The sequence below is a fragment of the Triturus cristatus genome, chromosome 7 (assembly GCF_964204655.1).
Source record: "Triturus cristatus chromosome 7, aTriCri1.1, whole genome shotgun sequence".
Lineage (NCBI taxonomy): Eukaryota > Metazoa > Chordata > Amphibia > Caudata > Salamandridae > Triturus > Triturus cristatus.
Window position 1 is genome coordinate 321488101 of NC_140590.1, and position 23642 is coordinate 321511742.

The 23642-nt window shown below is 46.4% G+C and overlaps 1 protein-coding gene across 3 annotated transcripts in view; it reads left to right on the forward strand.

The window, feature by feature from the left end:
* PPP1R12C (protein phosphatase 1 regulatory subunit 12C) overlaps positions 1 to 23642 on the forward strand; it is a 1231266-nt gene that overhangs the window by 474844 nt on the left and 732780 nt on the right. For all 3 annotated transcript variants that reach the window (XM_085616407.1, XM_085616408.1, XM_085616409.1), the window contains exon 10: positions 921 to 1106. In XM_085616407.1, the coding sequence (XP_085472533.1) occupies positions 921 to 1106 (186 nt within the window). The remainder of the gene's footprint in view (positions 1 to 920; positions 1107 to 23642) is intronic.

Sequence of the window (23642 nt, forward strand, 5' to 3'; positions counted from 1 at the left end):
GCATAGATAATCAAATGAGCAAGGAAGCTCAAGTAGGACAGAAGGTCTTACAACACATTCAGAAATCAGCTCTTCCACCCAGCCACCGCAAATCTACAAAACCGCTACAAAATCTATGCACAGCATAGTGAATCCAGAAAGATTCACGCTGCAAAATGTATAGTTGCTTACCTATCGGTGTAGTTTTGCAGCTTGAAGACTTTCTGGATTCACTAGCGATCCCATCCTCCTCCGCCAGAAGGAGCCAGGAGGAAAGGGTTTAAAGGACAAAAAATTACAATAAAGACAGGAAGAGAAAAAAAAAAGAATCCGAAGATGGCGACCAAAGGTGGGAGCTGGCGCAGGAAGCGCGTCGACGTGCCGAACAGACACCAAATGGTGGTATGCCGACGCCCACCTGGGCCACGAAAAAATAAGAGAAAAATACGCCATTCTGGACCCAACCTCGAGATGGCAGAAAAATGCACAGCATAGTAAATCCAGAAAGTCTTCAAGCTGCAAAACTACACCGACAGGTAAACTATACGTTTCTTTCAAAGGTAGATAATCAAGTTGAGATTGGTCAACTTGTATGTAACACGGCCGTAATAGGGTCTTCAGTGAGCAGCCAGTGGAGAGCAGTGGTGGTTGTGATGCAGTTGTAGTGATGCATGCTTCTTTGTGGCAGAGAGCGAAGTGAAAAATTCAGTTTCACTGTGTCACAAGGTTTTTTAGTGGGCAATTCTCTTACATTCCTCTTTGTTTTGGTATGATTAGCTTTTTGAAATGAACAGGATGAGGTAGAAGTAGTGGCACCATGATGTTACTTTGTTGTGACTAGTAAAATGTATTGCTTTATCCCTTGTACATTTGGTGCAAGACTCTCCTTTGCCCACAGTTCCATCCATGACCGTTTTCAACCTTTTACTTAATCTCTGCAGTTCACCGGGGGGCTGAGCCACACTACAGAGAAGGATGATTCTTCTTTAGCCACATTGCGAGCTGGTCTGCGGAAAACTGGAAGCTTTGGGGTGCTACAAGATGCCAAGCTTGAAGATAGTCATGCCAGTGAAGGTTGGGGCATCAAGCGATCTGCATCTAGCCCTCGCCTGGACTCCGAAGAGAAGGTAATAATGTACTTTAGGACAGATTGTAGCAAACCTTTAATTTTCTTGGCTGCCTACCTTTTAATGTTTGTACGCAGGAATTTCTGAAAGATAGTGTCATCGTATAATTGCTTTTGCATTTATATATCACTTACTACCCCGTACAAGGCATTGGTGTGAGAAGTTGACCTGGTATATGCTGTCCACTAGTTATAGTGGGCACCTTGTACCAGTCCAAACAACCCTTATTGATGATAGGTTTAAAGACAACCTTTATTGAAAGCTATCCTAGTGGTAGCTATAGAGAGCAGCCTTCAGGCTAAGTCTTGAAGGAGTGTAAAGCAGCTTGGTTTACCTGATTATAACCTCTTGAATTACTAAATGGAAGGAGAACCACACAAGGTATATATAAAATATATGTATTTATTACGAAACACTCACTACTAATCTCTTTATGAGATTAGAGTCCAAGATACACAATAATACAGTTCTAAAACGACAGTAAATAGCACAATATACCATGGGCCCTAGGGGCGGACCAAACCATATAATAAGAAAGTGGTATAAGAACCACGACTTGACTAGACACCGTGCCTAGAGCACGTAGAATCGCTGGGACCCCAAGGAACCACCCATGGTAGTGACACAGGAGACCCACGGGGGACGCGTGCAGTGTGAGAACACAGGCGTGAGCCCTGTACTATTCTATGGGAAAGTCGCGGTTGGAATTTTAGAAATTAAGGACACTTAGGAGAGGACTTTGAGCAAATCCCTTTAGGCTTAGGGGGTTCTAGGGCCAGCACTCACTAGAGCACCGGAGTACTCGAGTTACCTCACCCAGGGAAGCCGGGTGCATAGGTGTCAAATGGTGTCGGGAATCGTCATTGATTTCAATGGCGATTTGCTGCAAAGTGCTGCTGCTGGGAAGAAGAAAAGTGTCTGGTGTGATCCAAGCCTGGATCGAAGATCAGAAGAACCTGAAAGCAGAGGGCACAGAGTCTGGGTCACTTGCCAGTGACCAGGGGCACGATAGACAAATGCCCACCGATGTTGGGTGTTTCAGGTGCGAAGAGGTGAAGCTTGACTCTGCAGCCATGAGGACCAGGAGGCGTCGACGACGACCAGGAGCTAGATTCGCGCTGTCCCACGAAGGATGTCGAGTGCTGCGGTGTCGGTGCCTGTATTGGACCCAACAAGCCTTGGCAACAGCAACCCATGCAGGAAGAGAAAAGATGCTTCGATGCGGACCAGCAAGGTCCTGGGGACTCCCCAAGCGATGGGAAGTCAGAGCACGTCTGGAGCAACCAGGTAAGCTCAATTAGAATTAGAGTTGCCTTCACAGGGACCCACCAGTCTGACTAGGGATCGCGAAGGGACCTCGAGAGAAAACACAAAGGGCCAGCTCACGCAACACTCATGGAGTGTAGGCGGACACTCTTCGGTGCAAGTGCTGCTCGGGGTCAGGGCTACAAGTAACCCAAAGCTCCGCTGCCGGAGTCGTTGGAAACCTGATGCTTCTGCAAAGTGACGCGGTGTCCAGGGGTTCGGGTTGCACGGTCGCCACGAGGGATACAGGCCTCAGACTTGCTGTGGGCGCTGATCGACCTCGAAGACCATGGAAACCCACCTCCTGTGTTGCAAAGTTCCTAGGAGTCCTCAGGAGCTTCGGAGATGTAAACCGGTCAGATGCGTCTTTGGTGCCTGCCTTGCAGGATAGTAACTCCTTTACTCAAAGGGAGATTCTTCAGTCATCTAGTTCAATGTAGATCGTCGAAGTTCCAGGATTCAGTATCGGAGTTTCGTCCAGGTTTAATCTAAAGTCCTGTAGCCAGGGGTTCCTGTCTTATACCCAAGGAAGGGGTGGGACAAACTCTAGAGACCCACCTATGGGAGGTCAGGAAAGAGGGGTGGCTACACCCATTTCCTTTGTCCAGTTCCACGCCAGAGCATGGGCTGGTAGCCCCTGCAACCGGTTTGAACTGGACTATGATCTAGATCAGATCTAGATCTCAGTGCCGCCTTTGACACTGTAGACCATAACATCCTGCTTGAGCGGCTAAAAAATCTGGGAGTGACATGGCACTCACCTGGTTCTAGTCCTTCCTAAAAGATCGGTTCTTCCAAGTCTTTGAGGGAACTGCCACATCGAATCGGTGGCCTCTCAGCTGTGGGGTCCCACAGTGATCTTCCCTGAGCCCCACGCTTTTTAACACCTATATGGCCCCATTAGCTGAGATAGTCCTTCCATTCGGCATAAAGATCATTACCTACGCAGATGATACCCAACTGGTGGTGGCACTAAACCACCCTGAGGGATCATCTTGCGCTCTAGGTGCCTGCCTAGAGGCGGTAGCCGAATGGATGGATCATTCTCACCTCAAGCTAAAGGGGGACAAGACCGAACTGTTGTTCCTGGGTAAATCTCCATCATCCTCCTCGGCATTCATTTGGCCGACTTGTCTTCGCCCCATACCTACCCCAAACCAGCAGATTAAAAGCCTTGGCATGTGGCTTGACAGCTCCCTCTGCTTCAATCATGAAGTCACTAAGTTCTCTGCTACTTGTTTTGGCCTAATGAGAATGCTCAGGAAAATTCTTCCCTTGCTCCCTTTCCAGGCAAGGAGGATTATGGTGCAGGCCCTCATACTGTCCCGCCTGGATTATGGGAAATGCATTATATCTTGGTGCTCCTCAGTCCACAATCCAGAGATTACAAGTAATCCAAAATTGTGCGGCTCGCCAACTGCTCCAGATTCCCCGGAGACAAACGGCGAAAACTGCCTTGAGGAATCTTCACTGGCTGCCTATCCGGGCCAGGAGTCAGTTCATGGCTATGTGCCTGGCCCATAAAGCTATGTGGAAATCTGGCCCACCCATTATTCAGTCCTTGGTTACCCCCTATCAACCCTCTAGGAGTCTTCGTTCTAGTTCCGCTTTTCTTGCCACTTCACGGAAAGTACGAAGATCCAGATGGGGTGGATGCTCTTTCTCCCTGAATGCCTCCAACCTATGGAACACTCTATCCCCCCCCCCCCCCCCCCCCCCCCCTCCTCACTCTCCGAGGGGAAGCTAGCCTGCTGTTGGTCTTCCGGAAAATGCTTAAACACATCTCTTTATCATTTCACACTAGCAGGACACGCCTTTCAGTCCCTCCGCTCCATAAAGCGCTAGGAGGCCTTAGGGTAGCTAAGCGCTATACAAATCCAATTTCATTCATTCATTCTATGCACAGGGACACCAAATGTGCCCCCAGTGCAGACTTCAAAGCACTCTTGGAGTGCACCCACCCAGCCCCAATACACTAAAGACTGTCTGGGAGGTGGTGACACCTCCCTGTGACAGGAAACCTATTGTCCAGGCCTCCCCTGCTGGAGTTTCGTCCAGCAGCAGGAGGACAGACGCGTCAATGTGGCTGGCAGCATCCATTTTGTGATGCCAGGGCTCTGTTAGCTGGTACCGGGTATACAGGTGCTGTCATGTCTCTCCCTCTAGAAGGGTGGGATCATACTCCCACACCAGTTACTGGTGTGGGGGTATGATTCCAAGGTGTTTGACACCAAACACGTGTTTCCATGCAGCCATTCCAACGTTAGCATTTACCGTTTGGTTATAATGCACTTAAGAGTATATGGTTTGGCTGCATCACAAACAACCCCGGAATAAAGGTTCCAAAAGCTGCAGTGGGGCTCTGCTCATGCATGGTCACACTCTCACATGAAACCCAGCACCCTGCCTTCAGAATTGTTAAGGACTGCCATAGGGGTGACTAATAGGTTTACATGTGCAGTGATATGGAGCAATATAGTAAACCTATATCTCAGTAAGCACCACCTTACCCAGGCTGCAGTAGCAGACCTGTGGTGTCATTTTGGAAGGCTTCCCAGGGGTGGCATAATGCATGCTGCAGCCCCTGGTAGGCCTCTGGGGTACCTATGCCCTGGGTACATAGTATACCATATACTAGGGACTTATAAGGGTACCCCAGATTCCAATCTGGAGTGTACCTAAAGTACTGGTAATAAATTTAAAGAGGAAGCAGCTAGGCTGGGGTCCTGGTTAGCAGGGCCCCAGCCAGACTAAAGTCGAAAAGCAGTCAAACATCAGCAAAAAGTGGGGGTAACTATCAGAAGCAGATCCTACACTCCTAGAATCGGAACGCTTTTTTCGGTGACTAAGACGCTACTCCGGGAACCCAAAAAGTATTAGTGGTGAATTTAGTATAGGGAAATATATAATTATTTTGAGCGCTGGACAAGTTAATCTGTTATTTGGATTGAAAAGGATAGTGGATGGATAGAAGAGGGAAGGGTTTGCATTTATATAACGCCTGCTATGAGTTCTTACATCCACCTCAGGTCTGGCATTTCGCGAAAGGGATATATCTTGTTACCATTTCCATATAGCCCTAAGGTGCAACAGTTTAAATCTTGCATTACTCAATACCTTTTTAGGTCGAGCCTGGGAAGCGCATGCACTGCTCTGCAAGCCATTCTGTATTGGAGTTTATACTTGAAACCCCTCCTACTCTACACCCATATTTGTCACTGGCTTGTCATTGTCCTTCGTAAATGCTGGCTTCTGATTCATTATTAGGCTTGTTAGTCCCTCCTTAGTACCGCCTTGTCCTCATTTGTAACCTCCCATGAGGACTGGTTCTTTTACTTTAGTTGTTTCACAGTACTTTTTCAGTCTGTAAGCATCATTTTCTTTAATGAGTTGCTCTTACTGCAGGAGGGTCTCCTGCGCAGTTGTGACACCTGGCTTGTTTAACTCGTAGCAAACTGGGAGCTCTGTAAGGGCAATGGGAGACAGAAGGGGCAACTCAGTGATGCCTTTAGGGAGGTAAAAGGTGCGTAATGTAAATTCCGCTAGATCTGGTGTGTTTTTCTTCTGACCAAACATCTGTTAAACATGAATATTCTTTAGGTTTGCTCTTCCGCTCACTTGATAAAAACTATGACTGTAACAAAGGGTTCTTACCCGCGTTTCTTAATTTGTTCCTCTGTGAAATGGATCCAAAAAAAACAATCTTTGGCTGCAACTGTCTGTTTTGACACACTCCCGCAAGCACGAACCAGACCGGAAGGTATTGGAGCTCTTTACTGAGCAGTTCTCCAGTCCCAAAGTGGACGCTCGCTTTGCTCAGATTACCTATAAAGGGTGTGCTTTCACCCGAGTTTAACGTTGCTCTCGTTCATTTGCTTCCCTATGCCCTCCGTGCCCCTTCCCCCACTGCACCATCATTTTTACTTCCCCACACCCTCCCCTTCTGTGTTCCTTCTGTTTGCAAAACAAACACATTTTAAACAAGCATTTTGAATGCAATAGGTCTTGCGTTAGCGAGAGTTTAAGCTATTGGCATTGTAAATGACTGCCTTTTATTTGTGTTTCAAAAACCAACTGAGAAATAAAAGGCATTGTCATTTACAATGCCAATAGCTGAAACTCTTTTTAGAAGGGGTTGAAAGCCATCCATAAACTCCTCCTTCTAACATCGTACTTACTGCATGTGGCTTCACCGATGGTGGCATCATGAATGCGCGTGGAATTGCAAGTCCGGAGTCTGGAATCCTTAACCGTCTTTTCCCAACAGAACAAGTTGTAGAATCCTAGGCAAATCCAGCTATCACCATGTACCCAAATGTGGAACACTCCCCGTCCTCTCTAGTAAACGAACACGTCATCCTTGTAATGCAGCCTGCACCCTCTTCACTGAGTTCACGAAAACTTTAGGTGTTTCCAAGGATGGACTGATTCGACCACCTCACCACTGCGCGTTAGTTATCCGGAGGCAAACCTAGACTTCCACTGAGAGATGTGACAATGTACCAGACGTCTTCATGTCTTGCTCTACTAGTCCTAACACACCAGTTGCCTTCATAGTCCTAAATGATAAAACGCATGTGGCTTGTCCTGTTGGAAAATGCTTTTGCCCACCTTATTCCTAACGTCTCATAACGAATGTCTTTGTACCCTACTGGTAACTGAGATTTGTGCTGTTTTCCTTTAAGGCTCTTTGATACATTTGATGTTCTGTCTGCTACAAGTGGTTTTTGTACGGACATTTTGTTATGGCTCCTACCATTTACTATTGGTAGGGGCAAAGGTTGTTACTCTCTCAGCAGCGTTTCATGGATGTCTGTTGCGGGATGTGCGAATTTCTTGATACCACTGCTGGTTTCACTTTGTATTAGTTTAATTTTTTAGGTCGAGCCTGCGCATCATATGCACTGCTCTGTAAGGCAGAATCTATTCGGTATATTGGCTAGTGATTACTTTGTACTGCAATTGGTCTCGCGTTGCTGAAAGTTTGACCTATTGATGTTGCAAATAAGGCAACGCCAGTAGCTCAAACTGTCAGTAATGAGAGACCTATTACATTGCAAATGCTTGTTAAGGTTTTACAGCAGGCTCTCCTTTATTCAGAGTGAGCGCTATCTCCCATAGTCTTGTTCCCAGTGAGTTCTAGCCCCCCCATACTTCTAGGGATGTCATTTATGGCGGTTTGTAGGAGAGATGCTACGTGTCGGTTGCCTCTCAAGCCGAACACCACCTGCAGAGTCTGAGACTGTGAAGGCCTCTCGGGGAACCCTGGCAAAGTTAATCTGGTAGCTTGGTCAAGATGTGCATACAACAGGAACTATCTGTGGTTTACTCTTTAGTGATAGTTGTGCTTCTCTAAATTTTAGAAACCGGTGTATCCTCAAACATTTCTTATCAGTGCGCCCCCCATATTCTTCGAGAGACCCCTACCTCTGTTTGCAACGCAGGGAAATGAGGTTCTGACATGCTGTGCAACGATTCAGAAGTGGAATTCTTGGGTGAAGTCAGAGCAATTCTATGCCACTTTGTAATATTAAATGAAGAATTAAATCCAAGTTGCTGTTTTCTAGGAGCTGCTTACACTTTGTGAGAATCTCTCTATTTCTAGTATAATAGACTCTGGTCCTGCCGATCTGTTAAACTTTCCACTGAGGCCTGTTATGCTCTTTTAGATTCACTGCCTGATTTGCCTCACCCTTTAAGTTTGCTCTGCCCTGCTCAACCCCATGAATGGTGGAATTCCACGCCAGAGCGCCTTTTATGAGTGTTAACAACTTCACACTTTTCACAACTTTCATAATCCTATCTCGTATTCTTTTATTGGGGATGTATTTGGATCAGTAGCTTGTCGAAAGGGAAGGACCGGCATCTAGTGGACTTCGAAATTTTTGTTCAAAGCAGATTTCTGGTAATTTGCCTCACTGTCATTCTTCACATTTTATTTGTTTTCTGTAAAACCTTTTGTCCTCTGTATAAAGTTAATATTGTCTTTCTCAGTTTTTCCTGCATACATACGTATTGGGCTGTGAAACACTTGACAGTGGTTCTGAAGTTCTTTATCATTTGCAGAAATGACCTGATGAATTAAGATTTTTCAGATAATTCATTAAAAGGTAGAATATCTCTGTACTCATTGGCTATTCTGGCAAAATGTGTTAATGTTTCAAATTTACAGTAAAATAGAAAATCAACAAAATGCAATTCCTGTAAGAGGCAATATGCATCTGTTTTTATATGAATCCAGTGTGCCAAATTAAGCATTATACAGCACATAGGACTTCATTATCTTGGCTGTGAAAGAAAAAAAAGACACCAAGATATTGTGACTAATAAAAAAAAAACATAAGCGGGGTCTGGCTCTGTAAGAGACTTGGTGGCTTATTTTTACTAAACGTATGAAGGGCTTTTACATTGTGTTTTAGGACGTCAACCATGTATTTTTTTTTCCCTTGAAAGTTTTTTTCGGACTTTTCCCCATTGGTGGTGTTATCCTCCTTTTTTCTTTGAGTCAGAATGCCTGCACGTATTGATAAATACCCGGCCTGTGGTACAAAGGTGCCTAGAAAATAAAACCATGTTGTCTACGTGATTTGTATTGCGACGGCCCCGCTTTCTTGGACTGTGCGATTCATCATGAGGTCTTCCATGTGGCTGCTTTGAAGGACGTTTGCCTCAGCTGAAATAGGTGAAAAGATGAAATTGGAAAATTAATGCCTATCTTCACTCGGGAGATAAGGGCCCAATTGTTATCCCCTCTGCCTCAGAAGGCTGCAACTCTTGGAAGTGAGTATGCAGTTTCTTGAAGTCAACAGTAATCATAGTTGGTGAAATCATCATCTTGCCATTCAAGGTTTCATACCTTACATTGAGGTCAAGAATGTCTGAATAGTTGAGGACAACAGCCTCTTCTACAGTTGGCAATGTTTGTTATTCAGGATTTTTTCTTGCACATTAAGCGCTTTTCCTGACTATCTGAAAATTCTGCCCACATCGCTCACCATATTTTCCACATCTTAAACCGAAGAATGGGTGGCAATTTTGCTCTTTTAATTATGGTTCTCCTACTCGTGTATCCCTGAATTGCTGCTTCAGCTTCGCCACAAGTGGTTGTTTCTTCTGCTATTGCAATGGAGAACAGGACCCGATTTTTGGTATCCCACAACAGCCCACTCTCAAATCCTGCGCCATATGTCTTTTACTCAGGGAAGAGGTTGACCTCTGAAATAAGCACAGGACTGGGCATCTGAGCCTGAAAGACATGAGATCACCTTTTCAATAGACAAAGGCATGAGAGATTTGGATAAGAAGGTATCATTAGGATGCCACCCAGCAGCCACCTCCTGAGCATAGGCACTCAAACAGAACCTAATTCTTCAAAGGACTAACATGCCTTCGCTGCAACTTCACCACATTCCATTCCATCAAGACCCTTTACTTTGAATGGCTTAGTTGTTTTTGTGAAGTCTTAAATAGTGTGACACTAAACGTATTATTCAAACTAAACCTTGAGTTCAACATTCTGTTATTTTTTTGGGATAAACAATTTTATTGTTTTTTTAACAAAAATACACAGGCGATAATCATAGTATAATGCACTGCAGTATTGATGCGAAGTCACCACATTTTGTCTTTGGATGTTATGCATTTGGCAGACCATGACCCCGTGAGGCCCCATATTATATGTACAGTCATTGAAGTGAGACATACTCATTGTATCTGACCCAGCCATTGCCCTGCAGTGTTTGCCTGGACAGCCCCGGGCTTCATACAGGGGTTTCTCTTGTGCCGCACACCAGTTCACCCCTCTGCGCCACTTCGTGATTCTAGGTGGGCTGGGAGTCTTCCAGTTGGTGGCTATGTCTCTTTTGGCCACAGTTATGGCCATGTTGAGAAACCGTGTCATTCCTGGACCCATCCAGCCCATCTGTTATTCCCAGGAGTGTGTTTAGTGGGTTGTGCGGGACCTCCCAACCCAAGACCTCTTTGAGCTTTCTTTCCATAGATTCCCAATATTGTGCTTAGAGGGAGCAGGCCCATAAGATTCAGTTATTTTAAGAATAATTCAAATTGGGACTTGGGGAACCAGAGACTAGCTAGTTTGTTCTAGTAACTGGTCTCCTAGAGCATTTGATTTGCACTTGGCTCATATTTTTTCAATAAGAACAGTAAAGGAGTGCCTTGAGAAACTTAACACCTTCAGATTGTGATCCAAAATTCTTTAAAGAGAATCTTCATCTGCATGATTCGCAGGAGATAACTGCTGTATTGATAACAAGGAAGACATGGAATCCTCAGTGAAACACTATTGAGAACTGTTGCTTTCTCATTAGAAATCCTTGGCCAGCAGAGGTATAAAATGTGTACTCATTATCAAATTATTTGATTTTGTTTTCATATTTTTTTCTTCTAATTCTTCCACTCGCATGTTCTTTTGTTAGTTCCAATAAAAGATGTTTAAATGAGTCCTCTCTATTGTTGCACTGTCATAGCAGGAAGCAGGCAAGTTGTTCCACGTCATCAGTCCTTTCTGAAAACAAACATTGGCAAAGCCAGTAAGTCTGGCATTGGTCGCTAGCCTTCTGCCATTTCTTTCATCATTTTTTTTGCAAAACTGTTCTGAATATGCTGCGCCCGCCAATGTAAAAAAATAAATAATAATAATAATGTGCTTCAGGCAAAAACACCTCATCATAGTGCTCCCTGGCACTGAGGGAACAACTTTGCGTGTGCATGCGTTCCTTGTGAAACTCATCTATGTATGTTGTAACTCTTTGTGAAGTCAGCCACTGGCTGAAGTGGGCTGATGCATTACTCCTTCAACCATGATGGAGTGGGTTGAAGACAAATGTGAATGGCACTAACCACAGACTAATCAATAGTCTGGCTGAAACACCTAAAAGTAGCTGTTATACACATAGGTTTAGTAAAGTCTAACACTGACCTAAGAGTCAATCAGTCTGGCATTGACTGTAAGACTCTTGCCTTAGAAAGAAGAGAGGATAGAGAAAGAAGGAAAGGGAGGAAGGGAAAAAAGAGCACAAAGGAAAGGCAGGAAGGGAAGAGTGGAAAGAGGAGAAAAAGAAGGAAGGGGAAGGAAACAAAAAAGCAAAGAAGGAATGAAGCAGGGAAATCAAGAATGAGAAGGAAAGAAGGCAAGTGAGAAAGTGAGAATGAAAAGAAAGAATGAACGAAGGAGAATGCAAGAAAGAAAAAGGGAAAGAGGATAACGATACAGAACAGCATAAAGTGGACAAAACCTGGTACGCTGTGAAATAGCAGCAGTCAGAAGAGCATAACACTCCAAATGAAATTTACAACAGCATTGGCAAGAGATGGGCTCTGATAAAAAAAGGAATATGCAACAGAAGCGTCCTATCACATCCGCTTCTTAAAAGGCAAGACAACAGTAAAGTAATTATAAAGCAGAAACGCTGGCACTGAAAGAAACTAGCTCGCGTGCGGATGTGCTCCTTGTGAGAGCAAAATGCAGTCACTCAAAGTGAACTTAACAGTGACTTAAATAGGCTGACCCAAGGCCCCATACTATATGCTGTAGTGGGTGAAAGCTAAATGTAAATGACAAAACCAGACCAGTGGACGAAGAGAGGTGAATAAAAGCCTCTATATGTAAGTATATTATACATATTTTTGTAAAATCAAAAAGTCTTGGCTAAGGCCAGACCTAAAAAATCAGGTCATTGCATCTTTTAGATAAGAATGTCTGCCATAAGGGGGTCACCTGTTATCGGAGTCCAGTCCTACAGGCTCACGGGAAAGATATGGCTGTTCTTGTGGGATTCCATAAACCAGTCCATTGACTACTAAAAGATAAAAGCCAGGAAGTGATGGCTCTCTTCTCCAAGGGAGCCATAGAAAGGGTGCCAACATCAGAAGTAGGTTGTGGTTATTCCTGCTACTTGCTGGTGCCTAAGAAGGACGGAGGCCTTTGACCTATATTATACTTGTGCACCCTCAATTTCTTCCTGAAAATGTCGAATTTAAAAATGCTCACGGTCGCTCAAATTCTGTCTGGATTTGAGACTGCATAATGGCATTGGATTTGCAGTACCCCTACTTCCACATTACCACCCTGCCTGCCCACAGGTGCTACCTGTGGTTCAGTTTGCCATGCTCCCTTTCGGCATTACCAGAACCCCTCGGGTGTTCACCAAGTTAATGGCAGTAGTTGCAACTCCTCTGCAGAGATTAGGGGTGCCAGTCTTCCCCTATCTCGACGACTTGCTGTTGAAGGCAGCCTGGGCTCATACCTCCAGGCTACCCCAGACCTCCTGCACTCACTAAAATTCACTATCAACTTGCCCAAGTCCCACCTGACTCCTATGATTCTCCATGTCATCTGAGCTGTTCTGGACACTGTAGTGTTGGACTTATCCGAATGGTGAGTCCGCGATATTCAAGCTATGATGTTTCAGCCTCTGGCCAGGGTTTTGGTGAGACTAACTTTGAGGTTGCTCAGACTTATGGCCTCCTGCTCATCATACATGTCTGCTGGCATATGCGACCTGTGCAGTGGGACCTAAAGTTCCAGTGGGCACAGCGTCAGGGACAGCTCTCTACCATGGTCGTGATCTCAGATGGAATTGCAAAAGATCTGCAGTGGTGGTAAACAAACAGAGATTGGGTCCGCGGCAGACCATTCACCCTTCCACAACCAGATCTGACAGTTGTGACAGGGCGACCATCTGGGAGAGGCAGAGATCAAAGGACTCTTGCCTCCAGCGGAATCTGGACTACACATCAACCTTCTCGAGCTCTGGGCGATCCGACTGGCAATGAAAGCCTTTCTACCCTCCATCAGGGAAAGGCTAGTACTAGTGTTCACAGACAACACCATCGCCATGTGGTACTGCTACAAACCTGGCATGATGGGGTCGTAGACCCTTTGTCAAGAGGCTCTGCGCCTCCGGACGTGGCTGGAATGTCTGGACATATCCCTGGTGGTTCAACACCTGGTGGACTCTCTGAATGCCTGGGTGGGCAAACTCTTCCAAAGATGCCTACCTCATGTCTAACAGTGTCTCTACCCAGGTGTGGTGCAAGGTCTTTCAGAAGTGGGGAGAGCCTTGGATACTGTTTTTGTTTCAAGTGAGCTCAGGCATGATTTTCTGCCCATACCACTCCTGCCCAGAGTTTTCAAGATCAGGGACGACTGGCCCAAGTCATCCTTGAGAGACTGGACTGGGCTCTGAAAGTTTGGTATCCCAAGCTTTTTAGCATGGCCATAGGTCATCCTATCTGGCTGCCTCTGTGGGAGGATCTTCTCTCGCCACAGCAGGGGAGTTGTGCATCACCCGAACCTGTCAACGCTCTATCTTCATGCGTGGAGATTGAACAGCAACAGTGGACAGCTTTCGAACTTCGGCTCGAAGTCTGCAATTTTATCTTGGCAACCGAGAGCTCCTCCACTAAGATGGTATATGCCTGACATTGGAACAACCAGACAAATGGGTTACAGCTCATGTGCACCCCTTTCCCAAGTTCTACTGTTCATACCCTGGCCCAGCAGGGCTCGGCATTGGGCACGTTTAATGGTTATCTTTCTGCCTTTGCAGCCTTTCTGCGGTTACAGGTCAGCCATCCCTATTCAATCCCCTGTTGTAAATAGGTTTTTAGAAGGTCTCCAACATGTTTCCACCTTCACTCTTTATCAGGACTCAGTGGGACCTCAATCTCGTGCTTACATTCTGATGTGTGCTCCTTATGAGCCGCTCCATAACTGTGCTCTCAGAGGTCCCACCATTAAAATGGCCTTCCTAGTGGCGATAACATCTGCCCGAAGGGTCAGTGAAGTTCAGGCTTTGTCATCCAAGCCTCCAAACCTAACTATCTGTTCGAGGCATATGAGCTGCAGATCACACACTGTGCATAGATCGCCATCTGGTGTTGGGCCCGGATGTTTGCACTTTATTGTCGTGGAAGAAGTCTTTGGAAGTCACGAGATAGGTGACTTCCCTTTGGACGACCGTGCACATGGGCATCGACTCCATCGTCAGATTGTTTTTTTCCACCATCGGGCTCGGATGTGTTCATCGCGCTCCAGTTCGGTGTTTCCGATCTACTTTTCGACGCGCGATCCTTCACCCATTCTTCGGTATTGTTTTGATAGTCTTCCCATTCGACGCACATCTCTTCAAACTTGAATTCTTCAATTCCGGTCGTCGATTTAGGCCTTCGGGCCTACCTGCACCATTAGGCCTTTGGCTCATGGAAAGGACGCCCTTCAAAAGGTGTCCTAAATGTGGATCGAAGTTTCCACACGCCGATCTTCACGAGGTGTGTAACCTCTGCCTTTCACCTGAGCACGAGGCCAAAGACTGTCTAGCTTGTGCCTCTTTACGCTCCAAGAAGACAATTCGGGATCGTTGAGCTCGAAGAACCATGGCTCGATCATCAACATAGATTCTGGACGACATCTTCCAGGGAGGCATCAACGTACTGGAACAGGAGAAGATCCAAGAGGGCAACCTCGGCACCTCCGAACGACGACTCTGACGTCGAAGACATCACTCCGGGGCAGTGGGTCATAAGTACTGACGTCGCCCCCCCATCCCCCCCCCCCCCCCCCCCCCCCCCCCCATTCCCAAAAAGGCTTCGGTCACACCTTCACCTTCGGGCCTAGGTGCACACTGGGGCAAAACTTCTCACGCCCCGCCTTCGGGTTCAGCAAAGAAGTCGATACATAAGCCTTCAGGCCACTCTGGATCGAGCCAGCCTGCCGTCTGTGCTGAAACTCCATCCCTGGCACCAAAGAAAAACCATTGCCCTCCTCCGCACCAACGCCTGGTTCCACATCGGCGCCTTTGGCACCGAAATCCACTGGTACGGACGTCCCGAGGACGTCCCGACTCCGAAAAAATCGTCGGAACCAAGCAAACACCTGGTTCCAAAGACCTTGAGCGCTCAGCCTTTGGAGCCCAAAAAACCCTCGGAACCAAGCAAACAACCGGTTCCGAAGAACACTGGCGCTCAACCTACGGATCTCAAAAAACCATCGGAACCGAAGAAACAACCATTGCCGAAGACCCACCGGAACCCAGGAAAACTCCCTATTCCAGACCTAAGGAGCATAAAACGACTCAAACTTGTGCCACACAAATAATCGTACCCGATAAAATCGGCACCGAAACACACTCCAGAGGAGGAGCTTTTTCGACCTGTTCCAACCGAAAAAACTCTTCAAAAAGACCCCAAGACAGGTCAACTTATACTTAGTCCTTCCCAGAAAAGGAAAATGGAAGAGCCTGTACCAGCTCCACCTCCTTTAAAAAAGAGACATTGCAACTTCTCCTTTAAGGATTTCTCCACCTCCTCCCCACCACTCTCCTATCCCATCTCCAGTGCCCTCACCATCTCGTCCACCTCAGGATGATGACACCTCTGAGGACGAAGGGGATGATCAACCCTTAGTGGAACCTAGTCTTCCTGGTACCCCAAAAAGACCCATGGAAGGATTATCACAAACCAGATGTCCCCGACACACCACAAGATGACATCTACCCATCTAGACCATCCCCTCCAGAGGATACTATAGGGTTCACTCAGCTCATACACAGAGCAACAGAATACCACGGTGTGAACTTACACACAGACCCTATAGAGGATGATTTCCTCATGGGCACTTTTGCACCATCCCAGAGGTCCACTTCCATTCTCCCAATGTTAAAAGGGGTAATCAAACACGCTTCTGAAGTGTTTAAGGATCCTGTAAGGGCCAGTCATTAACCCCAGGGTAGAAAAGAAGTAAAAGTCTGCCCCAGCTGACCCTGTTTATAGTAAAGGGCAGGGTACCCTTTGATTCCTTAGTGGTCTACAACGCCAGGAAAAGAGCTAACTCCCAAACCACAGGAGATGCTCCACCTCCTGATAAGGAGTCAAAACTGTTGGACGCATCTGGTAAAAGAACAGGCGTCCCAAGCAGCCAACATAAGGGGAATTGCCAACACACAGGCTTTGCTGGCTAGGTATGATGGGGCACACTACGACGAGCTAGAGACTCTACTACAACACCTTCCAGACCAATATAAAACACGAGCCAGTGATCTCATCCAGGAAGGCAAGCTCATAACTAATCCCTCCATTCATTGTGCTCTGGATGCTGCAGACACAGCATCCCGAGCTATTAATACCAGTGTCCTTTTACCCAGACATGCGTGTCTACGCATTTCGGGCTTCAAACCCAAGGTTCAAACTACCATATTAAATCAACCGTTTGACCAGGAACACTTATTTGGGCCCACTGTAGATTCATCTCTAGAGAAAATGAAGGATACTGACACTGCCAAATCAATGGGAGCTTTGCAATCGCAAGCTCCCAGAAGTTCCTTTAGTCGCTCCTCTTATAGGGGCACCTCTAGAGGTTTTACCACTGATAACCCCTCCACTTCCTACAAGAGCCCTCATATAACGGAGGCTATTACAGATGAGGCTACAGGGGCAATAACAACCAGGGTAGAGGCAAAACTACCAATACTCGCACTGCCTCCACCCCTAAACAATCACTTCTCTCCACTGCCCCAAGACCACTCTACTCCGGTCGGGGGAAGATTGCTACAGTTCCTACCTGTCTGGAACAACATTACCACAGACAGGTGGGTGAGACAAATCATCCAATCAGGTTATTGCCTAGAGCTCACTTCAACTCCCCCAAACATACCACCCAAATAGCATTCAATGTCCGCAGAGCACTTAACGCTTCTAAAACAAGAGGTGCTTTCCCTCCTAGAAGAACATGCAATAGAACCAGTTCCCCTTCATCACCAAAACACAGTGGTTTACTCCCTACACTTCCTCATTCCAAAGAAGGATGGAACCCTGAGACCCATCTTGGACCTCAGACCATTAAACCTCTACATACAATAAGACCATTTCCATATGATCACTCTTCAACAGGTCCTCCCTCTACTCAAACAGGGCGACTTCCTTGCCACATTAGATCTCAAGGACGCCTACTTCCACATTCCCATTCACCCTGCTCACAGGAAATATCTTTGGTTTGTCGTGGATGGTCTGCATTACCAGTTCAAGGTTCTCCCATTCGGAGTCACCACAGCACCCTGAGTCTTCACAAAACATCTGGCAGTGGTAACTGCCAACTTAAGAAGACAACAAATTCACGTCTTCCCATATTTGGATGACTGGCTCATTAAAGCTAAGTCACATAGCCAGTGTATAAATCACACACACGCCACAATCCAACTACTTCATAACTTTGGGTTTACCTTAAACCTCACAAAGCCTCACCTCCAACCATCCCACATGCAACAATATCTAGGTGCCACAATAAACACCTCAACAAGCCTTGCATATCCCAGTCCAGCCAGGATAGCAAGCATGCAAGCCCATATAACCAGATTCCAGCTGCAACACTCACTTCCAGCTCGAGTGTTCATGCAACTCATAGGGATGATGGCCTCTTGCATATTCATAGTACCTCATGCAAGACTCCAGATACGCCCCTTACAGGAATGCTTAGCACGTCAGTGGAACCAGGCTCAAGGTCTGCTAACAGATCTGGTGTTGGTAGACGGCCGCACACATCACTCTCTGCAGTGGTGGAACACCCAAAACCATCCAAAGGGCGACCGTTCCGAGAGTCGGTTTCACAGAGTGTGCTAACAGCAGACTCATCGCTCACCGCCTGGGGAGCTCATCTACTTCATCACACCATACAGGACACTTGGACACCTCAGCGAAAGCTACTCCACATCAACCATTTGGAGTTACTAGCAATCTTTCTGGCATTCATTCCAGAAACAGATACCAGGCAAAGCTGTCTTAGTACGCACGGATAATATGACAGAGGGGGGGGGAACGCACTCTCTGCAGCTCTCTCGACTAGCATAGAGCATATGGAGGTGGGCTATTCATCAAAACATTCATTTTAGCCCAACATCTCCCAGGTATTCAAAATCACATGGCAGATCTGTTAAGTCATCAGGCACAACAGATTAACGAGTGGGAACTTCATCCAGAAGTTCTTCAACCGTTTTTTCAAATGTGGGGGCAGCCAGAGAGAGATCTCTTTGCCACACATTATAACACAAAATGCCCAAGCTTCGCTGCCAGATATCCACACCCATTGTCCAAAGGCAATGCGATATGGATGAATTGGTCAGGCAGATTCGCGTATGCTTTTCCACCTCTCCCACTCATTCCATTAATGGTGCGCAATCTGCAACAACAGTCACTAACACTGATCCTAGTTGCTCCAACATGGGCCAGACAACCGTGGTACACAACATTGCTGGAACTATCAGTGGTCCCGCACCAAAAACGACACCTTTCCCCACAACTCTTAACACAGAACCATGGAGAGATCAGACACCCAGATCCAGCACAGCTCAACCTGGCGATCTGGCTCCTGAAGTCCTAGAGTTTGGTTATATCAATCTTCTACCTGATTGTATGAATGATATCAAAGAAGCTAGGCGCCCCACCACTAGAGCCTGCTATGCAGCCAAGTGGAAAAGATATGTTATATACTGTAACATCATGAATCCTAAAGATGCCTCCACTCAGCACATCATATGTTACCTCCTGCATCTTCAAAGATGTAATCTAGCATACACATCAATTAGATTACATCTCGCTGCCATAGCAGCTTACCTACAAAATAGACACTTGTCATTGTTCAAGGTGCCTGCCATTAAAGCATTTATGGAAGGCCTCAAAAGAAAAATTCCTCCCAGGGTACCACCCTCCCCATTGTGGAATCTAAACACCGTCCTCACAAGATTAATGGGTCCTCCATTCGAACCTCTGCATAAATGCGAGCTACAATTTCTTACATGGAAAGTCGCTTTCCTTGTGGCTATTACATCTCTTAGAGTCCGTGAGCTTCAGGCACTAACTACTCAAGAACCATTTTTACAACTCCATCATAACAAGGTGGTTCTCAGGACAAATCCCAAATTCCTTCCTAAAGTTCTCTCCCTTCCATCTTAACCAATCTGTTGAGTTGCCAGTGTTCTTCTCGCAACCACATAAAGGCAATCCCATATCAAAGTCTGGGATTGCAAGGTGGATTGTCAAATGTATACAAATTTGCTATCACAAAGCAAAACGTACACTGTCTATTCCCCCTAAAGCCCACTCTACCCGAAAAATAGGGGCTTCAAAGGCATTTTTAGGGAACATTCCCTTAGATGACATCTGCAAAGCAGCTACATGGTCTACACCGCACACATTCAAAAAACACTATTGTGTAGATGTGTAGGCAAAACAACAAGCTAGTGTGGGCCAAGCTGTACTCAAAACGCTATTTCTACTGCAACAGATACTGGTGGTCGCCGCTAAGGAGAAGTACTGCTATGCAATCTATGCAGTGTGTGATCTACAGTTCATATGCCTCGAACAGAAAATGCTACTTACCAGTATGCATCTGTTCTTGGCATGTAGAGCTGCTGATCCCCACACGCCCACCCACCTCCCTGGCTACCTTTATCTGTTCCAGTATTATCTTAATGAGATACAACATAAATGGACATCTATTTCTGTTTCTCACAAAACTCCATTTCCCTTCTTGTTGAAAAAACAATCTGACAATGGAGTCGTTGTCCATGCGCACTATTGTCCAAAGGAGGAGTCGCCTATCTCGTGACTTCCAAAGACTTCTTCCAAGACAATAACAAAGTACAAACATCTTGGCCCAACACCAGATGGCGATCTATGCACAGTGTGTGGATCTGCAGATCTACATGCCAAGAACAGATGCATACTGGTAAGGAGCATTTTCCTTCCAGACTAGCTGGTTCTTCAACTAGTGCTTCCTTTCTGCCGAAAGTTGTCACTCCCTTTTATGTGGACCAGTAACTCACTCTGCCTAATTTTTGTGCACTGTCGCATTTTTCTAAGGAATAGGAATGACTCCATTGACTGGACTCAAAGAGAGCGTTCTACCTTGATTGCATGAGAGTTCCGGGTGGATGCATTCCACCATAGCTAAGGCAGCCAACACTGCGTTAGCACGCGGAGTTCAGATACTGGACATCTGCCAGGCAGCAACAGGGGCTTCCATGCACATGTTCACTAAGCACTACTGCCTGGACAGTCCAGTACGTAGGGATGGGCACTTTGCCTGTTCGGTCCTTTTTTAGTGTTTGTTTTGCAAGCCCATCACCAGGGAGGTTTCTCTTTGGTATCTATTCTAAGATAAGGCATCTGCTGCCAGAAGTCTTTATCAGATGAACAAGTTACTTGCCTTCTGTAACACCTTATCTGGTAGAGGCTCTATCTAGCTGCAGATTCCATACTTTCCCACCAGTCCGCCCCTCTCTCCAAACTGATTTCTTGAGTTAAGGCTGTGCCTCTGTCAGGGCCCTGGTCTTCCAGATCAGTGGGCCATGTTCTTTGTGGTTCCGGGCTCCTAGCCTGGTCACGAGGTCAGCAAGCTGGGTTGGCGCCTATGTAGGCACCGCATGTGTCCCTTCCAGCGCAGATGATGCCACATGGAGCCTAACAACTCCACCTGTCTGCACGCAGGGGTACCTCTCACGATAATTTCCAGATCCACTCTGACGCCTGGGAATAATTTTAAGGTAAGTGTCAAGAATTCCTGTCATACAAGGGAAACACGCCCTTATGTAAACAGGAGAGCTGTTACATAACTCAAGGGAAACACGCCCTTATGTAAACAGGAGAGCTGTTACATAACTCAAGGGAAACACGCCCTTATGTAAACAGGAGAGCTGTTACATAACTCAAGGGAAACACGCCCTTATGTAAACAGGAGAGCTGTTACATAACTCAAGGAAAACACGCCCTATAAAGGGAGGAACCGGGAGGTACAAGGCTGTCGGATATTGTGTTTACACCGACGTACCTGCTTCGTGAAGAGCAGTGTTCCGGAGTGGTGCTCCAGTAAGGCAAGAACGGAGGTAGGTCGAGTCGTTACTCCCTGGGCCGTGTCTTGCCCCATCGTCACCTGTGAAGGACCCGGAAGCTCTACCGGTCAACCATTGAGCTTCGCTTTTTGACTCGGCTGAGTCCAAGCGCAGTGGCGCTTTTGCTGGTTGGAGTCGTAACTCCCAGCCCGACCAGAGACACAGGGACTGCCAGCTGTAACGCACACCAGGAGGTGTTTGCCGCGTTACAGACTCGGAAGTCCACAGGATCGATCGAGCGGCTGCTCTCGGTTCAGTCTTCTTGCTTGTGATTGGGGTATCGGTGACGCATCACCAGGAGGTGACTCCGCGTCCCGGTGCAGTCTGAGGAAGAGGTTGAGCGGCTGCTCCCTTCAGGTAGAGACCCCGGCTGGGTGTTTCCCTGACTCCTCGATTCTCCCCAACACTCTTCGTGCCCCTCACAGCCTACCGATTGGCATTGTCGGCCATTTCATTTCTGCCCTCTGTTGGCATACGCCGGGATCGGCGTATATGCAGAGGACGGTTAGGACCATCCGTGCTGTGGGCTGGTAACGTACTTAGCCTGGAGGATTCCAGTGACTATAACCTTTGTTTGTTCTTTGTATTTTATTTGCCTTCATTAAAAGAACTAACCCTTCACAAGTGGTTGCGTCCTCATTGTCGTGTCTGTTAAACGATCCTGAGACGTTCAGGGCGTTACAGTAAGGAATCTGCAGCTAGATGGACTTTACCAGAAAAAGTGTTACCAAAGGTAAGTAACTTGTTCTTAAACTACTGTACAGCATATTTGTAAAGTGAAAAATACAGTTACTTCATTTTTATTACCTTTTATAAGGACTTGAAAAACCTTCCCTCAGATGAGTTTATTGCCTGACAAAAATGTGCAGAGCGATTTTAAACTTAAGAATAGGGATGAAAATAGATGGCTTATGATAAAGGCTTCCAGCAGCAGATTTACTCCCCTTTGGTATATTCTCCAGGCATCAGACTGGATCTATAAAAACGTTTTCATATTTTCTCTGCCCGCCGGAACAGTGGCGTCCTGCAGCTCATCACTGACACTGTTCTGTAAGTGATGCGTGATGCATATATGTACACCACTTCTCCACATTTACGTTATTGGTCCGGAGCTTCTTTGTTATCACAATTCTCAGTGTGCAACGGATGTCGACCCATAAGAGGACCGGTTTTAAACTCTGTAAGGACTGTTGCCAACAGATGTCTGTGGCCGATCCCCATCAGTTTTGCCTGTGATATCTACACTCAAGTCATGACTTCAAGACCTGTGAAGACTGCACATTGATGAACCTGAAGCCATGAGGTAACACAAGATGAAATTCTACGTCACCAAGCAAAGAAGACACAGTGCCTGGACAACTCCAAATCCCGCTCCAAGGTCGTTCTTCATTGTGCGCCAAGTCTTCCTGTAAGCACAAAAATATAGGCAGTCCTCGCACAGTTCCATTCCTTCACTTCATTCCCACTCTCCTGACAAATCACGTGGACGTCACCAACTGTCATGTTCCTGCTTCAGAATTCTGCTGACTTGGGACCAGATTCAGCAGCTGGTTCAGGCACAACCTGAAATTCCAGGGCCTTTAGCCACACTGCACCAGATTAGAGTTCAGCGCAGCTGTGCTACTGCTCTTCAGGTCCAACTCCCTTGGCGCGCTTTTTGCCCCATGGAGCTGAGAGGCCCTTAATCTGGATTACTACCAATGGGTTTGCCCTTGGTGCCAGCTGGACCATTCGAGCCACTTCATCCCTCGGCTCCTGTCCAGATGCCCCTCTCAACGACGCCAGGCACAGGTATGTCGATGCAGTCTTCGCCACCCAAAGAGGTGCCCAGATTTTCCATTCTGACACCAACTCAATGTCGCAGCTGAGGTTTCTGCACTTGCTTTACCACAAGGTAGGCAACATTCTTTACACTTCCTTCTTGAAACGGACTCTGATAATGATATGACCAGGGTGAGGAGTTCGCTCAGCCCTATGCCGATGACAAGGGGAATGAGGACTTGGAAGAGGCTAGCGGGCTAAATACTTCCCCAGAGACTGCAGTTTTTTCTCCTCCTGGCCCAGTCTTGGAATAATCTGCCATGTTTGTGTACAACAAGCCACCTCCACCAGCCATAAATCAAATATTTGTTTAAAAAATAGAACACAACATGCACATTAATCCAATGTGTTGTAGAAGCAATCAAATTCTTATTAATTATTAGTTCATTACAATATCACACAGTTTCTAAAAAAAACCTGCTTTCAAAAGCGAATGAAAAATATATTCCACACTGAACAACCAGGTCACAGAATATTTCAGACCATTATATTAAATCATGTTACAATCAAA